This window comes from Zalophus californianus, chromosome 11 (assembly GCF_009762305.2).
Source record: "Zalophus californianus isolate mZalCal1 chromosome 11, mZalCal1.pri.v2, whole genome shotgun sequence".
In the NCBI taxonomy this organism is placed as follows: Eukaryota; Metazoa; Chordata; class Mammalia; order Carnivora; family Otariidae; genus Zalophus; species Zalophus californianus.
The window spans coordinates 5,181,655-5,200,950 of NC_045605.1; the positions used below are offsets into that span (position 1 = coordinate 5,181,655).

Consider the following 19,296-nt stretch of genomic DNA (forward strand, 5'->3'; position numbering starts at 1 on the left):
TGTGTGTGTGTGTGTATACACATACATACAATGGAATATTACTCAGCCATCAAAAAGAATGAAATCCTGCCATTTGCAATGACATGAATAGAGCTAGAAAGTATTATGAAGTGGGTAGTCAGAGAAAGACAAATACTGTATGATTTCACTCATATGTGGAATTTAAGAAACAAAACAAATGAGCAAAGGAAGGAAAAAAAGAGAGAGACAAACGAAGAAACAGACTCATAACTCTAGAGAACACACTGATGGTCACCAGAGGGGAGGTGGGCAGGGGGAGGGGTGAAACAGGTGATGGGGATGAAGGAGCGCACCTGTCATGATGAGCACCAGGTGTTACATGGAAGTGAATCACTATATTGTAACCTGAAACTAATATTACACTATATGTTAACTAACTGGAAATTGAATAAAAACTTAAAAAATTTTTTTTCAAATTATTTCCACAAAATCTGAGAGGTGAGATGGGGGATTAAAACGTGCTGAAGTTATTATCTTATCCTAGGCAGAGATAATCCATAACATTTCATTTTTTTTAATTATTTAAAAATGTAGATTTAACATATTTCTTAAACTGAGTAACAACATGAATAGAACAGAAATGATGGTGGGGGTATTTTCATAATGAAAGCATTACCTCACAGGCAACTTTTTTCCTCCTTATTGAGACATGAAATAACGGTGTGTCTACACTCAGTGGCTTCTTAGATTCAATAAAATATCGTAATGATACAAACAACAAAAACAGCAATGACCACAATTTATCCAGTGCTCATTATATTACCTACTTTACATCATTTAAATGGGTCCCAGGAGATTGCACCTAGGTTTGAATCTACTGACTGACCATCTAATTGTGGTGAAGGTAGTCAGCCCCTGTGTGCCTCAGTTTCCACATTTACAAAACAAGAATAATAGTACTGCTGCTGTAGTAAAAGAATTATACATGAAGAACTTCAACAGTGTCTGGCACATGAAAAGTACTCAAATTTTTATTAATGCTCGCAACAATTCTACGAGGCTGATACTAATAGATGTGTTTTCATAATGGCATTTTAAATGGAAAAACAAGAAAACTAGCTTCCAGTGCTTTTATCAAAGTTCTGAAATTCTATTTCGAGAGGACAAATAAGGTCTAATATCATAATACTGAGGAGAAAAAGCAAAAGTAATCATCATTTGCATATAACTATCTTCCCAGATGACCCAATTTAAAAAATTAGATTTAATGACATGAGTTTAGAAAATTGGCATTCTAGCACCAACAGAAAGCCTGAAAACATAAAGGAAAAAAGATTCAATACACAACTGGAAAAAAATTTTTAAACCTTAGGGACCCATGAAACAACTGCACAGAGAAATTTACTGAAGAGCATAAATGAAACTTGAATAGAGAAATATCCAATATTTTAGGAGGAGATGACTCAACATTATAAAAATATTAATCATACCTGATTTATCAATACATTTAGCTAAATTTAAATCAAAATTCCAAAAGAGATCTGTAAATTTATGACGAATTTTGGGGAAATGTTTATTTCTGTCAAGCTTTAACCTGACAAAATGATTCTAAATTTAACAACAACAAAGAGATGTAAGAATGAAGAGCTAATTTTTTAATAACTAATAAAAAAAGACTTACCCTGTCACATAATAGGTGTTCACTACTTATCTGCAAAGTGCATGAGTTACTGAAAACTACAATAATTCTAAGAGTATGATATACTAATTCTAGGAAATAATAGAAAAATGAATAGAGCAGATTTGAGAGTAAAAGAACAGACTTATTTTATAAGAGACAAGTTAATATATAATAAATGTGTCATTTCAAATTAGTGGGAAAAGATTAATTTATTCAATATATTATAAATAACTACTTGAAGACTTAAGGGAAGTCAGAAGCCTATTTACAACATACACAAATATAAATTCCAGAAAGATTAAAGATATGCATAAAAAATAAAACTGAGCAAGTACTCAAAGTAAATACGGACATACATTGCTATGATTTTGGGGTGAAGAAGGCTTTTCAATGAATTACAGCAAGAATATTAAGTTATGAAAGAAAAACCTGATGGATTTTGTTAGATAACAATATTCAAAACTTACTCATAGCAAATATAAACAAAGGCAAAAGCAAATATGAAACGAAGAGAAAAACGTGAACAGACTTATTAAAAGATCTTAAAGAATCAATATCCCAAAAGAAAAATGGGAAATGTTACCAACAATCAACTCACTTAAAAATACAAATGGCCAAAAATATATGAAAAAATATACCAATTCACTAGAAAACAAATGTATAAAAATAAAAGCAATGAAAAAAAATCTGTTTATCAAACACAGTAGCAGACTAAAAGAATGAGAATCCTACTGTTGAAAACCAAGTGATAGATGAGTCACTGTAATGGAAATATAATTTGTTAACCTTTCTGTAGAGAAATTCGGCAATATATATCTCACTTCAAGTGTCTATATCCTTTAAAGTAACCATTTTGTTTATAGTAATTCATCTTAAGAAAAAAACCTGATAAGTATGCAAAACACACTGAACAAAGATTATCAGTACAATACTATTTAACAGGGGAAAAAAAGACATAAATGTCCCTCACTGACAATTAAGTAAATAAATACACAGTAAATCCATACAAATACATATTAAAATATTAAGAGATCATTAAAATGTATATATTTACTGACATCCAACTATGCCTATACTCGTAAGTAAAAAAAGGAGAATGTGTTCTATGAGCCTACTTTTATTAACTATTTTAAAAGCATGTAACAAACAGAAAACAATCTGGGAAAATGTATACATCAAAATTTAACACAGATTCCTTTAAAAAAAGAATTTTTCTCTCTTTTGCTTGCCCATATTCTTGAAATCTTATTTTCTAAACCTGCTTTTTTCTAGAAATTAAAAAAAAAAAAGACTACTAACTAATGAAATACTAAGATTATCCACACATGGTAAATGGGGGAGTTGGTTCTAAAATGTCATGTAAAACATTATGGTTCCATTGTTTTAAGAGTGTGTGTGTGTGTGTGTGTGTGTATTTATTTTAAAAATATATTTTTTAAAAACCTGTTATATTGCAAAACTCTGGAATATAACAAAATCTCTGGAATAAACACAAACTCTGAAATATATCAAAATTTCAACAGTGTTTATCTCAAGAGGTGTGCCATGAACGATTTTCTGCATTATTTAAATTTTCTCACAATGAGAAAATGTTATTTTTACATTAAACACAGACACTTAAATTGTACATACTTAACTTTTATACTCATCATGTCAATAAAAGTATGCTCCAGAAGTTTACATGATAAAAAAAGGTAGACAATGGCTTCAGCATTGAATCCTTCAATTTGGGCGCCTGGGTGGCTCAGATGGTTAAGCATCTGCCTTCGGCTCAGGTCATGATCCCAGGGTCCTGGGATCGAGTCCCGCATCAGGCTCCCTGCTCCTTGGGAGCCTGCTTCTCCCTCTGCCTCTCTCTCTCTCTCTCTCTGTCTCTCATGAATAAATAAAATCTTAAAAAAAAAATTTAAAAAAATCCTTCAATTTAATGGATAGTAGACTAGACAGTAGTAGAGATTTAATATCCATTTAATTCAAAAGAGCTTCATGGCACAAAACACTGACAAAGTTGAAGACACTTATTTCTCATATAACTGTAAATATAATACCTATCTCATTAATATCAGTACTCACCCCGTATCTTTCAGCCACAACATCTTCAAAATTTCTATTCTGTTTCTCAGCTTGTTCCTTCATTCTTTGGTAAGACTTCCTCAGCCAGCTTAAGCCACCATCTTCTACTACTGAAACTAAATTCCAATACTAAATGTCAGTTATACTCTTCGTGTGGTTATAACAGAATCAATATTTATTGCTTCTATAATAATTTCTAAAGTATAAATTAGGTATTTTTCCCAGAACACATAAGAATCATAAGTGCATTTAAAATTCAACATATTAAAAAACAAAATTCAACATATTATTTTTTTATTTTTTAAAAAAAGATTTGAGAGAGAGAGAAGGAGGGGCAGAGAGAGAGGGAGAAGGAGAGAATCTCAAGCAGACTCCGTGCTGAGCACAGAGCACAGAGCCCGACGTGGGGCTCAATCTCATGACCCTGAGATCACGACCTGAGCCAAAACCAAGAGTTGAACACTTAATCGACTGCACCACCCAGGTGCCCCCCCAACATATTACTTATATACCTACCTATATGTGCAAGGTACAGATTTTAGGGACTGAGGAAGGCAAAAATAAATAAAGCTATCCTCAAAAAAAAAATTGCAATCTAAGAGTATAAAAGTAACAATAAGGATATTATGCAACAAAAATAAAAAAAAGATGTAAGTAATTATAGAAAAATGAGAGAGATGAATTATTTCTAAATGGTAGGTCAGGGAATATTTTACAGACCAGGCTTAAAACAATGAGTGGGATTTCTATAAACAAAGCTAAGAATAGGCAGGGCATTCCCAGAAATAAAGAATAAAAGTACACACACAGCAGGGAAAAAGCTACCTCAGATACTGCATGAAGAACAAATAAGGAAATTACAGATGAAAATACTGAAACATATATTAAAGCAAATTATTCTATGCAGTCATGATTACCAACCATGAAATCTGAGTGCCCTCAAAAAACTTTATTAAGCACTTGTATTTCCTTCTACACATATCACACTTTTGATATGCATAAAGAAATCTAATCAACTAACTTCAGTCAAAACTCTGTTCCTGATTTTCCTTGTCCAAAAATAAGATTGCTTTAGATCACCCCAGTTCTATAATCAACAAAAAACACAAAGAAACTGCAAAATAATGTATAAGAATCCTCATAGTGGAAAAGTCTGCAGTAATACCAGCTTAGAAAACAATCCAAATGTTCACCATCAGTAAAATGGATATATAGCCTAAATTATGATATATTCCTAAAATTGACCATTATACAGCAATGAAAATCAATGATTACACCTATACATAACAACATGGATGAATCTGAAAATGGGACCACAAGCAGCAGGAACCAAAAGGAAGCATAGTACTTACTATATGATTCCAGGAAAAACTGACTTTGGTGCTAGAAACCACAAGAGTGGTCACCCTTCTGACAAGAGCATAGTGACTAAAAGGGCCACAAAGGGAGCTTTTCGGGATGCTAATAATGTTCTGTTTCTCAAAAGGTGTGCTGATTACACGGATATTTTCACTTCGGGAAAATGACAGTCTGTACAGTTAAATGACTTGTGTACTTTTCTGCAGGTGTTAAATTTTAATAAAAAGTTTAAAAAAAAAAGATTTTTCAATCCTCTAATTCCAGTCTCACTCAAATCTCAAAAGTTTGTCTTTACTAAGCAATCAGAATCTTCTAAGATAATGGGTCTTTCTTTACAGGTCTAAAAAACTTTGTACTTCAAAACCTAGATCTCTAGTTAACTCAATGATTCACTTTCCTTTCAAGCTTATTTTGCTCTTGCTCTCTTTCTCTTTTTTATATAGTCTGAGTTCAAAATGAACAATGCAATTAGTGAAGGAAGTTAGTCTAAGTCCTCAATTTACACAAAGAGAAATCCACTATCATTAATACCTATGTTAATGTCCCAGCTACACAAGTTCAGAGTCATCTCTGAAACTGATAAAATGCTGATGGGCAGAGGGAAGATTTCCTGAACAATCACCAATATATTAACATTGTTCAGAGAAAAAAAAAAATCTCAGAGAAAAAGGAAGACTTTTATTTTTCTGTGTTAACATTTATCAAGGAAATCAAACAAGAATAAAAATTTTCAGTGAATTCAGTTACGAATAAAATTCACAATCTTAGAAATATTTATATAATATCATCTTTAGTTGATATGTTCTATTTCAATAGTCTTATTAATCTTATAATTACAGATACAATAATAAAATATTTTTAACAGGAAAAATTTTCAGATATTTTAAAAGCAAATAAAAAAATACCAGTTTGCAGCACCATCCATCATGAAATTCAATCTAACAAAGATTTAGTATTTACTATGAATATGAAAATGTGTTAAACACAGTAGGATGTAAAAACATGAATAAAACATAGTCCCTATCCACTATGCTGAGATAAAGATATATCAAATAACTAGAATAAACTCACTAGTATACATTTAATATATACCTATATCTGAAGCAAAAAGTTAAGAGACTAAAAGTATATGTTTCCCATTATAATTAAAGGTTATAATATTGGTGGACACAAAATATAACCAAATGAATCCAGGCTGCATTCCCCATTTTTTTCAAAGATAAATTAAAAAAAAAAAAAACTAGCAATAAGCTAAGTATCAGGAGACCTAGATATCAGTCTCGCTGCTCCTACAAACTAGCTGTAAGATCTTAATCAAGTCATTGACTTCCTTGGACCTTTGCTTCGATAATATAAGGCAGTTGATATAAGCCGCCTTTGAAATTTCTTCCAACTCAAAAGATTCTAAAAGAAAAAGCCAAAAAACAGAGAGTGAAAATATACACAGAAAGAACAGAAATACATCAGAATAGTCTGTAGACAATAATTTCTACTAACTCCAGAGTAGCAAATACAGTCTCGTAGAGAAGAATCCGAAGTAACTAAACCCGGACCGAGCCACAAGAAGACCTGGGTTCTAGGGACACTCATATGACTACGTGCAAGCTAGCCAGCGGCTCTAAGCCTGTTTCCCAAGCTATAAAATTTAGAACAATAACACCTACGTTGCTATCTTCACACAGTTGCTAGGAAAATGAGCTCATATGTAAATGTGCCATGTAAACTTTAAAATTATACAAATATTCCCATTACTAAAATATGGTTAAAAATAATTCTGTTGGAATGCTGAGAACAGTGTACTTACTTGTCTACTTAATTTTTTTTCTAAGGAAAAAAGATCAAGATTAACGAATTAATTTTTATAAAAATATGGCACCTCAACCATGACAGAAGAACTATTGATAAAATCTTCCCAAAACACTTCATCATAAGGACAAGTATTTGACATTGTGATCATAATTAAGTATTTACCGTTTCCCAGATATTGAGCTGAAAGCTCTTCTCCCTGAATCCCCACAACAGCTCCGTGAGACAGGCGCCGTCATTCCTCCCTGTTACACGAGTAAACTGGGGAGGCGCAGGCTGCAGGACGACAGCGGCTGGGCAAAGCTGCCACGGGGTGACCTGTGATGGCGCTAAGAAGGCAACTAATGAATTGTCCTTGCACGACTTCTCTGGAGAGGGACAGGCAGGTGGAGAGCGGTGCTGGCCGCTGGCCCCACATGGAGAGGGGTACCCAGTCCCAGCGCACACGGTGCCATGACGCCAGGCTCCGGGACCGGCCGCAGTCCCTCGGGGCCGTGCTCGCCTCCACACTCGTGGGGAAATGGTTTGGGAAGCTCCCTTCCTAGCACTTACAACCACCTCTTATTCTGTACATCCTGTGGGATTCCCACTGGTTTCCATTCATGTTCTAGCCAGGCTCCCTGGCTGCCTTGAGAAGTCATTTCTGCCTTTCCGTTGACAAAATGGTGTGCTAACTCTTAAAAACAAAAGCCACAGTAAACACGTCTGAGATGATATTCACCATTTCTCAGAAAAGGCTGCAGACTGAAGGAAAAGATAACGTGGATGCTTACTTGCTGAAATTCACGGATGAGGATTCTGAAGGGTAACTCCTGACCTGCCCATGCCAGAAAACTGATCCAGAATCAAAGCTTACGTATCAGGGTGAAGCCCTACTGCTACCTGCAACAACAGGCACTATCTCATCAACTCTCAAGCAAGATCGGCTTTCAAGCATGGACGGGAAATGTGGTTTATTATGATTACCTCCAGGCTGATTTTTCTGAATGATCTGTGAAACTGTTTCTAGACAATGTGAAACTAAGGAGCCTTCTGTCCAGGCTTTAGAGCTATTTGCCTCAAGAACCTGTTGTAGTTTGTCAATTTCATAAGTATTTATTTCTGAAAACGTCTTTTACTGTAAATTTAGGTTGAGAGGCAACATACTCTGAATGCTCTGACATAAAGATGCACGGTTGTTATGAAAATAAGAGTTGTATTTAATGCTGACTACTATTATTCCTACATGGAGTGTGTGTTACGCAAAGACTGAGAAACTACTTTTTTCTTACATAAAATACAGGTGCATACATATTCTTTAGGCAATATTCAATAAGTGACAATTTATCTTTCTTTTTTCATTTCTAAACTGAGCTTAACCAGGTAATAATGAAAGGAATGATAAAACAAACACCAAACATTCACCAAAATGCTGTTTTTTCATATTTTGCTTGACACAGTACGTTGGCTCAGTAGCTTATCATATTATTCACTTAATAAAGATATTGTACGAACTGCTGGGGATAAAGGTAAGCAGCAAGGGCCACTCTCTACCCACACAGAGCGGATAATCTCATCAGAGATGGGCGTTCCAATAACCATGTGAATACATGTGAAATCACTACTGTAAGAAGGGTCTTGAAGCCGAGAGACACTGAGCTACCAGCATGTGGAGCAGCTCACGGCCCTTGTGTGGAGTTCAGGAAAGGCCCCTGCGAGGAAGCTGTAGCAGTCTCACTCTGAAAGACAAGGAGTTAGCTAGGCAATGGAAGGGAACCTGTGCAAAGGCCCTGTGAGCCTGTCAGCCACGGCCTGCAGGAGGAGCCCCAGCCGCCAGAGATCAGGTCCGCCCGGCCTCCTGAAGGCTGTTTGCTGTTACCCCAAGAACCACGGACGCCCTGAAGAACCTGAGAGGAGGAGGGCCTAGGACAGCACTGGCCTCACTTTCGGAGAACCCCACTACGGTTGTCTTGCGGGGAACGGGTTAGAGGCGTAGCAGGCCAACCGTGCAGGGGCCGGCAAGGGCAGAGTCGGGAGATGACGCGGCCCAGGGGTGGTGCACAGGAAAGCGGACTTGGTTCAGATGCAGCCAGCAGACGTTTTCTATTCTTTCCATTCTTTCCACTTAATGCTGCATAAAGGACATTTCCCGTTAAAAATATTTTAGGCAAGAAAATTCTGATTTGCTTTATGCTTTTGAGCTGCAAAATTTGCTTCCATAAGCAAGGGCAAAACCTCTGGCAACAAACAGTAACAGAAAAACTCTTACTTTCTATCTCTAAAGAATGAGACTTAATAAGTTAATACTATACTGAATCATCCTGGGTTTTTTATTGTGTGTGGGTATGTCCTTATGCAGCTATTCTCCTTAACCTCTGGATGTGCCAATTTGGCAGAAAATTAAATGCTTGAACTTGACATCAAATTAAGCTGGCTGGTTTTAAATAGATTTTTTCAAATACAAATTACATGCTCACTCTAGAAAAAAATCCAACATAGACGTATGACAAAAGAAAGGGTGAAAGTATGCTTCGCTTTCCATCTTTGAGAGGTACAGAAGTGCATGCTGGGAAGTGACTGGGCTCTGAAGCCAAACTATTTGGATTCAAATTCTGGTTTGGATACTTACTAGCCATGAACTTTAAGAATTTACTTAAACTCTTCTTGTAAAGCAGGAATTAAAAACTAGAGCTGTAACTCTGAACTCCAGAAAACACACTGATGGTGACCAGCGGTGGAGGAGGGGGGTGGAAGAGGAAACAGGTGATGGGGATGAAGGAGCGCACCTGTCATGATGAGCACAAGGTGTGTTGTATGGAAGTGCTGAATCACTAAACTGTACACCTTTAACTGAGCTTACACTACATTAACTAACTGGAATTTAAATAAAAACATTCAAAAAAATGAGTAAACTGAATTCAGAGAGGTCAAGAAACTTCCCCAAAATCACAAAGCTACTAAGTGGAAATGCCTAAATTGTAATCCCAAGTAGCCTAACTCCAAACTCTGAGTCCTTAACTCTAACACTATGTCACCTCTACATAGCTTCCTCATACTAAAGTGCTAACACTGTTAGGTGCCTAACCAGCTCAGTCCGACCACTGGTCTAAACAGAAAGACTACACTATCTGCATATGCAGTCAAGCCTGCAGATCATTTAAAACTTAATGTCAACTCTGGGATCTGAACCTCTGACAGACAGAACCTGTCATTTTCCACCTTCTAAATAAGAATAATATGGGAAAGGTAGGTGGTGAAAGCCTGATATGAAGGGGAAAAGATAAAAGGCTCTCTAAAAGCTTTATATTAGGTCATTTTTCTCATCATGTCTTAGATTATGCTGTTTCAGGCAGCTGAAAGATACTACCTACAGTACAACTTTGAGTCTTCCACATTCAAGAAGTTGGCTGCAAACACCCAAAGATTCAGTTTGTCAATTCTAAGTGTTCCCCAGGTCAAATGACTAACTGTCCTCTGACAACAGTGATGGCAAAAGCGTGGATCGAAAAATTAGCCCAACATAGGAATGGTTCAGTGAGCTAACCTACTGCCCTAAACTTTTGCTTTTAAATTATTTAAAAAAGTATCTCAAAGAGATTCTTGTGTGACTACAGTTACTATGTTACAATCCAGCAAAAACATTTCTACCCATGCTGAAAAACAATAAAGAAAATGCTACAATTACTAGTAGCTTCCACAAAACCGCTAAAGAAAAATTACAAACAAATCTACAGGGTGGCTCTAGGGACACGTCCACATGAAATATAAAAAGAATTTTTATGAATGGCTAAAATAAAAATAAACAATACAACAAAAAGCAGAAAACTATTCTGATAAACCACTAAAAGGAAAAGATAACCCCATAATTGACACTGCCCCTCTCTGCACTGGGTTAGCTGTAGTTACATACACTTTTCACAGACTAGTTGTTGCAACACGTCATTGGCATATATTTTTTAAATTATGGTTTCAAGTGTGATTATGTGACACTTAAATATTTTATCTCCATCTGCTTGAAAATAACAGCACTATCCTAAGGTAAATAACAAATTTTACGAATGCTGGCAAAGTAGGAGTTTCTGAAGATATGAAATCACATCTTTAATATTTATACATTATTTTCATGAAATCTCAGATTTAATACTTTACATTTTGTTAGAGAATTTGTAACAAACCAAAGCATTATTATATCCTCACAGAATCATACTTTGTATTAATTCATCCAAAACAGAAACTCATATATGGAAACATTATCAAGTATAATAATATATACAGTTAGTCAATCTGCTCCCAAACATATATAGTCAAAATAATCTTCCCAGGTACTAAATTTAAATAAGGCCTCAAAAGACTGCACACATTTTATTTGCTTTGCCATTATGTTATTTGAACCGTCAGTAATCATCCATAGGCACTCATAACATGAAACCATATGGGTTCCACATCAGATAATCAAAAACTTAGTTGTTTTGCAAATACAGAAACAAACACAGAGAATTGCAGACATAATCAAAACTACTGTAGCACCAAGCAGAAATATTTAATATTTAAATAACCAAATCTTGTCAATCTACTAACTAACCTTGGTCATTCCCTTAGGAATACCAAGTTATAAGGCACGCCTTTCTGGCTACAACCAAAATCTAGAGATACCTTTGGTAAGTGATGACACGTTACAGTCTTCTGGTGGAAGACCTGTCCCACCATCTTTCCAGTATGGATTCAATTCTCTCTCCAGCAGTCTGGACTAGAACGAAACATTTTTGGAGATCATAAATTTAAAAATAGCCTCACCATAAAATATGTTAATAAATAATATATCTGAGACTCAGTTAACAGTTGTAATGTTGGACAAACATTTAAAACACTCCTAAGTGACACTCTTCTGCAACTCGCAAAAAAATAACATCTAAATTAACATTCATGCCTACTATGAATCAGAAATGCTCTAGATGCAGAGGATCTAATAAATAGTCAATGTGCCTAACTCAGCCTTTGCTAGCTTATGAGACAGTGAGGAACAGAGACAATAAACAAGTAACTGACAAGGGCTTTGAGGACAGAAGTGCAGAGTGCTAAAGCCACACACAATTTAAACCTCTCTCACACTGAAAGATCAGGGACTTTCTAGAGGCAGTAATACGTGCAGCCTTAGACCTAAAGAGGAGCAGGAATTAGCCAAATTCTCTTGTGAGGGAAGAAGGCACAGAGATGCTCCAGGGAGAAGGAATAACAGCATGTTCATAAAACCCTAGAGGAAACAGAAAATTTTCAAGGAACTTAAAATTATCCAGATTGTCTAAAACCTAGAAGTATGAGTGAGTAGTGAAAAGAGGCCAGGTTGTAGAATCTTTAGGGATGAGGGCCATGTGCTGTTGGGGTTTTATGCTGGGGCAATGGTGAATCATGAAAGCGACTCTGAACTCCACAAAGAGCAAAGAGTGGAGGAAAGATTGAAGAAGAGCAAGATCAGAGGCAGAAATCCGGTCAGATGATGGTGGCTACGACTGGAAAAGAGCTGACGGCAGCCTCGTCACCATTCAAGCGCCCCCTGTGTTCCGAGCACTGGGCCAGGCACTGCAGCTCGAACAAATAAGGCAGGCAGTCCTTCCCATCACAACAATGGCGGTCTGGAGACAGGAGAAAGAGAATGAAGCAAGTCCGATACGGCCGAGTGCTGTGAAGGTAAAGCATGCTAGAGAGCCACAGACTGGGGCGTCTGACTTGATCTCAGAAGGTCAGAAAATGTTTCTTAGTACAGGAACTAGATGGAGAAGAATAAAGAGAGTTAAATGTTATTTTCTAGTACTATGAACCAACCACAGTACTGAAAACAAAAATGGTGGATAAAAAAATTTTTTTAACCTTTTAAAGAATATTCATGAGCTGAAAAAACAGTACAGAATCTTCAAAGGACAAAATTTAAGTTCAAGTAGAAGATAAGCAAAACCATAAGGATGTGATGTTTAGTTAGTACCAAAAAAGATTCCGTCACCTCTCTTGTTAGACTACTGCAAAACCTCCAAGGGTCTATAATCAAGGAATTTCTTCCAGTGGTCGTGTGCAGATACTCAGAGATACACATCAGCTTCTCAACAGGACACAAAAGGCTGGAGTTACACACTGAGGAGAACACTTGACAACAGTCCAGACAAACTGTGAGATATTATGTGAAAATATACAACAGTAAAAGGACTGGATGTATAAACAACTACCAGCAATCAGTAAGAAAAAGACAACCCTAAAAGAAAAACAAGTAGAACACATAAGCAATTCGTACTATAAGAAATCTGAATGACACAAAAAAAATGAAAAGATCTCTCACAGTAATCAGTCAAATGCAAATAAAAACAATGAAATGTCATTTCTCACTCATTAATTAGCATGACGAAAATTTAAAAGTTTGACCATATAGATACTAAGTACGGTAAAGGAACATACACTGTTGGTTGGGGCGCCTGGGTGGCTCAGTCATTAAGCGACTGCCTTCGGCTCAGGTCATGATCCCGGGGCCCTGGGATCAAGCCCCGCATCGGGCTCCCTGCTCAGCGGGGAGTCTGCTTCAGGATTCTTTGTCTCCCTCTCCCTCTGCCCCTCCTCCCTCCTCTCTCTCTCTAATAAATAAATAAATTTTGAAAGAAAGTCTTTTTAAAAAGTATCTTTATTACACATAATACAAGATGATATTTTATATTTTTAAGTGCTGATTGCAATAATTCAATTACATGACCTACATTTTGAAAAACACCAGCCTAGAGTACAAAAGAAATGATATCCTGAAAAAAACAGAAGAGACATAAAATCAACATACTTCACACTGAAGCGTCAGTGAAGGACCATCATCAGACTTCTTCCCATTATCTTCATTTTACCCCCACTCCCATTATAAGAATCAACATATGATTCTAAGGCAAGGTCCATTTATTTCAGTTAAAGAGGAAAAACTTCTTAGTACGTATCAAGTTAGGCCTTGATGGGTAAACAAGATGCAGACTTACAGAGAGAAAGGGAATTCACTGAGAAAGAACCAGATGAACAAAGATGCAGAGTCAGGAGTCTGCAGAGACATATGAGGGAAAGTGATTGCACTAGTTCGGTTGGGGTACAAATTACCTAAGAGAAACAATCCAAACCAATGTGTTTGACTCTATTCACAGCAGCTCTGGGGTGGGGGGTGGGGGTCTTTAAAGGAGAAGAGTAAATATGGCATCTTTCTTTTCCATGCAAGCTCTGAACAAGTTATAAAGACAACAAAACCTTAAGGAAATAAAAGACAAAAACTACCCTTACTGCTGATGAAGGCTAAATTGGAAGAGAATTTTTCTTTCAGTAAAAACCAAATGGGCCTGGGCGCCTGGGTGGCTCAGTTGGTTGAGCGACTGCATTCGGCTCAGGTCATAATCCTGGAGTCCCGGGATCGAGTCCTGCATCGGGCTCCCTGCTCGGCGGGGAGTCTGCTTCTCCCTCTGACCCTCTTCCCTCTCGTGCTCTCTGTTTCTCATTCTCTCTCTCTCAAATAAATAAATAAAATCTTTAAAATAAATAAATAAATAAAACCCAAATGGGCCTATTAACTGAACGGCACAATGAGGCAGACTTCCCCAGGCGTAGTCAGCACCAAGCCAGCCCCACCTCCCCTGACTCCGCACATGGGCTCTGCAGGCAGCCTGGTCCATAAGCAGGAAGCGCAGGGCTAAGCCAAGTCTGCCCGGTACATTCTCTCCCAATTTTCCAGAAGAAAATTTACTCCATATCCTCAAGGACAGAATGAGGAAAGAGGGTGGCACAAAATACCACTAGTTGAGCTTCTTCCACCAGAAACATTAGAAATGGTTAAGACATTCCCCTTCCCTTGAATCACGAAGACTTCTAAACAGAGTAACAGTATGATCAGAGCTGGACTTTGTAAAGATTAACCTGACATCCCATCGCAGGATGCTGGGTGAGAAATGAAGACCTTACTGAAATTGCCCACAAAGAGTAAATCAGGGCCTGAACCCGTTCCAGGGGCCGTCCCCAGTTCATCACACACACGAACTCCATTCCAGTACAGATGAGACAACTGAAGCACACAGAGAAGACACACAACTAATAAGGGGCACTCCAGCAGGAATGAAAAAGATGATACACATGCAAAAGACAAAAACTCTAGAGGCAACTGAGCAGATGCATGGATGCTGGCTCGAATGAATCAGACAAGTTCATATAAGTGTTTGTAAGAAAAGATTATGTTAATTAGAAAGCCTGGAATTCAAAGCTGGACAGGTGGTAAGATAAGAAAAAATTATTACCATTTCTTAGGAAAATGAAGATGGTTTTATGTAATCATATTTCTAAGAGTAACTGGTCACTACTTCAATCTGCTAAAGATATTCAAGGGTTTACTATGTTCTATGGTTTGATATGGAGAACAGGCCTAAACAGGATATGAACAAAACATAAGACCACAAGCCAGGTAACCCTAACACGCCAACACATCAATGACCAACAATAGCAGAGCAGGATTTCAGAAGCAAGCTTGTCATGGCCTGGGTAATCCCAACCTCCAGACCTCACGCAGCTCCATGCACACTGGTCATCCCCCTGTTGCTACACGTACTCTCCCTCTCCTCTCTGAACACAATGACTCTGACTCCGTCAGGTCTCAGAGACAAAGATACGTTCCAGAGCTTAGTCAAGATGCTACCAAAATCCCTGCCCTCCAAATGTTCCATATGAATAGCTGCTTACTTAATAAGCCAATACCATGTACCACACCAGCATTTTCAGAATTAAAATTAAGGGGGGAGGGCAGACAGAAAACAACATTGCTCACAGGACTTATGATCATTCTCACCTTTTTGATTTATTTGTCCCTCTATGGTGTGTTCAAGGTAAACTCTTAAAGACGATCTTCTTGTTCACTAATTCTCTCTTCAGCTATATTCAATCTGTTGTTTACTCATTTCCTGAGTTTCTAATTCTAATTCCAATTGTGGTATTTTTTATTTCTACAAGTTCTTGTTGGCTCTTTCCCAGATCTGCCTTCATAAAAATATTTTATTTCTTACATTTTCCATACTGTATAAAGCTATTAAATACTCCAACAGATAAAGGTTTTGTGGGTCTGATTCTACTGTTCATTATTTCAGATGACTGCCATTTATGAACTATCCTTGTATTTTCATGTATTTTGTGATTCTAGATTATAAGCTTTCTTCTGGAAAACCTGTGATGCCTAAACTGACAGTGTGATCCTCCACAAAGCACTGGCATTCACTCCTGCCAAGCACTTCAAAGCCCTATCAACACGAGTATAGTTTCAAATAAAGTCTCACCTTGAAGAGTTTCAGACCACACAGGCAGCACAGTTCAAGCCCGAAACTCTTCTGAATCCGAACTGTGAACCAAACTCAATATCTCCAACTATATATGCCCTGGATTTATCAATCTAGTATAGCATTAAATTGGCTTCCTACAGGAGATTCATCTTTAAGAACTTCTGCCACATTTCATAGTTATCCCCACTGTTATTAAATACCACAAAAGAGAATATAATATTTCACAAGTAAAACTGCATTTATATAAATATCTCATTGCTTATTAAAGGCAAATTGGAAGTTAAAGCATTTTCAATACTCTTACCTGTTCCAGGGCTTGGGTTTTCTCTTGCTCTGTTTTCCTCATAGCCGCCTTGTCAGCTTTGAGTGATGATAAGGACACAGTTTTAACAGACATAAAATCAACCGTCATCCACTCATCTCTCTGTTTAAAAAAAAAAAAGGTTATTTCAATCTAAATTGATTAGAAGTGAACAATAAACACTTGGTAATAACAGCAGGGTCTCTGAAGGCATGCAAACCCAGCTCAAATCCTCCAGCTGCCCACCCTGAAGCAAGTTTTTTATTCTCTCGATGCCTTAGTCTCTCTCTTGTAAAATGGAATAAAATTCATACCTTTTAGAGGTATATCAACCAGGAGTCAACCAGAGAACAGACTTAAGGAGCACAGTCTGGTGCCTGACATGGAACAGGCACTCGAACACCAGTCCTTTCCACCTTTCTGCACCGCAGCTAACAGCATATAAACCGTATTCCCACGGCAGCAAATGAACAACAGCCCCAAATCTGTGAACTCTTCTACTCTTAAGTACTGCTAACCAAAATTATGACATGATGCAGTGAAGGGAAATAAAAAGTGGCCAAACTCTACTCACTCAGATACAGGTAACAGTACAGAGCTTCAGTACAGGAGAGGAAAGTGACACTTTTCTAGCCACAACTAATGGGAGGAAACCCTCTGTGGAACCAGAATAGAGGTCAGTACTCCCTTTCTCACAGAAGAACGGAAGTACAAAGACTAAGCAAACAGCATCACTGCCAAAATTATTCATAAAGGTATATACTGTTTTCAAAGTCTAATTTTTCTCCTGAAGCAATTTTAACCATCTGTCATTCTAACATTCATCTATTCTTAGCTGTTCACACTTCTTTCTTTAAAATCAGGTGACTTACCTGAATAACTGGGTTGTCTTCTCTTTCTGAATTTTCACCTTTCACTTTCCAGGCCTTTTCTCTGCCAGGGATCTGCGATGGGACAGCCTCAACCCACTCGTCTTCAGAGCTCTAAGAATATTTAGCATATAAGTGAAATTCTCAAACTTGCAGACTTGCATATAAAAATTCTGTGCTGTTAAATGGTGAACTCGGTTCCCTAAAAAAAAATCCTTAGAGTAGGCTTCTCCTTTAAAAAGCTACAATGAAAATTTGAACAAAGAACATGTAAACCCACTCTTTTGGGATAAGCCCATGAAACACCATGACTGTTGTCATGCCGAGGGAAAGCGAAAACAAAAGATTAGAACTGACAGCAGAGAACTCACTTCAACACAGAGCTTCGGTTCCTACCAACATTAAGCAATACTGACATCTTTGTTTAACTAGGACAAAGGAAACAACACTCAAGTAAATGACTTTGCCTTTAAGTTTCAAATTTTTAAATTTCCCTGGGTCTAAAAATGCAGAGATCTCAGTTAACAGCCAGGCTGGTAAAGCACTTTGTTACTGTGTTTAAATACCAGATTATTAAATCAGCTACAAAGTATTTAGCCAACATCCCCTATGTGCTCAGCCTTATGCCAAGTTCTGGGTTCTGTTTTCCACAAATACATCAATCAACTCCTTCTATGTTAAGTACTGTAATAAGTACTTTCACATATATTCTCAAGCTGACTCCTTAAAACTACCCTACATAAAATACTATTTGGTCTTAGAGATAAGAAAGGCTTCCCAAAATTAGGTAACTTGCCCAAGTTACATGGTATCCAAGTAGGAGAACCAGAATAGAAATCTAGATCTTTCTGGCTCTACCATCTACTCTTGGGAGCCATACAACGTAAGTGTAGGAAAGATCCTAGAAATTACCTAGCACACAACACTGGCTAACGCACAGCAGAGAAACCTGGAGGTCAAGGGAAGAAAAAGAGGATTTCCTGACTGAGAACAATATTCCTTCATTCCACAAAGTTCTTGATAATTACCTAACTGGAGAACAATATGTCCGGTAAAAGGTATAATCCATGTGGAGTAAACACATTTGTGCTGTGGCACCTCAAGTGCCAACTGTCTCCCAATGCAGAGCAGACTTCATTCATTCATTCATTCAGGCTTTGATTTGGAGTTATAGAAACATTAGGACTAGCTAATTACATATATAGTTGTAATTTTTAAGATAATCACTATAAATATGTTTCTGGCCTACTCATACTTACATTGTCAAATCAATTTTGAAAGGACTGCACGTCATGATGAACACAGGGTGACGTATGGAAGTGCTGAATCACTATATTGTACCCCTCAAACTAACATAACACTATGTGTTAAATGGACTTTAAATAAAAACTTTTTTAAAAAATCAGTTTGAAGACTTGGTTCCTACCACTTGGTTGTTATCCACTAAAAAGGGAGTCGATAATCTGAAAAGTTAACACATTCCTTGGGGGAGTGCCAATTTGCTAAGATCATGCTAAAAAAAAAAAAGAGTTTACGTTAGTGTTCCACAGGATTCTGGTGAAGGCCTTTTTTTTTTTTTTTAAGATTTTATTTTTAAGTAGTCTCTACACCCAACGTGGGACTTGAACTTAAAACCACAAGATCAAGAGTCACATGCTCTCCTGAATGAGCCAGTCAGGCACCCCTCGAAGGCGTTCTTCTGAAACTACAGGTTTTCTCTATCCTCTGAGATGTTAACCCATCACTTGAAAGTCACTGATCAGGGCCATCAGCTGCTTCACCACCACAGCTGCAAACCATCTCCACCCCCGCATAAACCCAAATTCATCATGACCTTTACAACTTCAGTTGAGCTAAACTCTCAGTTATAACTAGTATTCCTCTTACTGGTCCCTGGTCAGCTCTCTCTTCCACTCCCTTGGCTTACTCCCCTTTGAAGCATTTATC

General features: G+C 37.3%; 1 protein-coding gene across 4 annotated transcripts in view; it reads right to left on the bottom strand.

The window, feature by feature from the left end:
• Positions 1 to 19,296, bottom strand: part of CWF19L2 (CWF19 like cell cycle control factor 2) — a 119,928-nt gene that overhangs the window by 90,783 nt on the left and 9,849 nt on the right. For all 4 annotated transcript variants that reach the window (XM_035723044.1, XM_035723042.1, XM_035723043.1 and 1 more), the window contains exons 4-7: positions 17,353 to 17,463; positions 16,484 to 16,603; positions 11,513 to 11,606; positions 3,716 to 3,831 (exon numbers count right to left, since the gene is read on the bottom strand). In XM_035723044.1, coding sequence (XP_035578937.1) covers positions 3,716 to 3,831; positions 11,513 to 11,606; positions 16,484 to 16,603; positions 17,353 to 17,463 — 441 coding nt within the window. The remainder of the gene's footprint in view (positions 1 to 3,715; positions 3,832 to 11,512; positions 11,607 to 16,483; positions 16,604 to 17,352; positions 17,464 to 19,296) is intronic.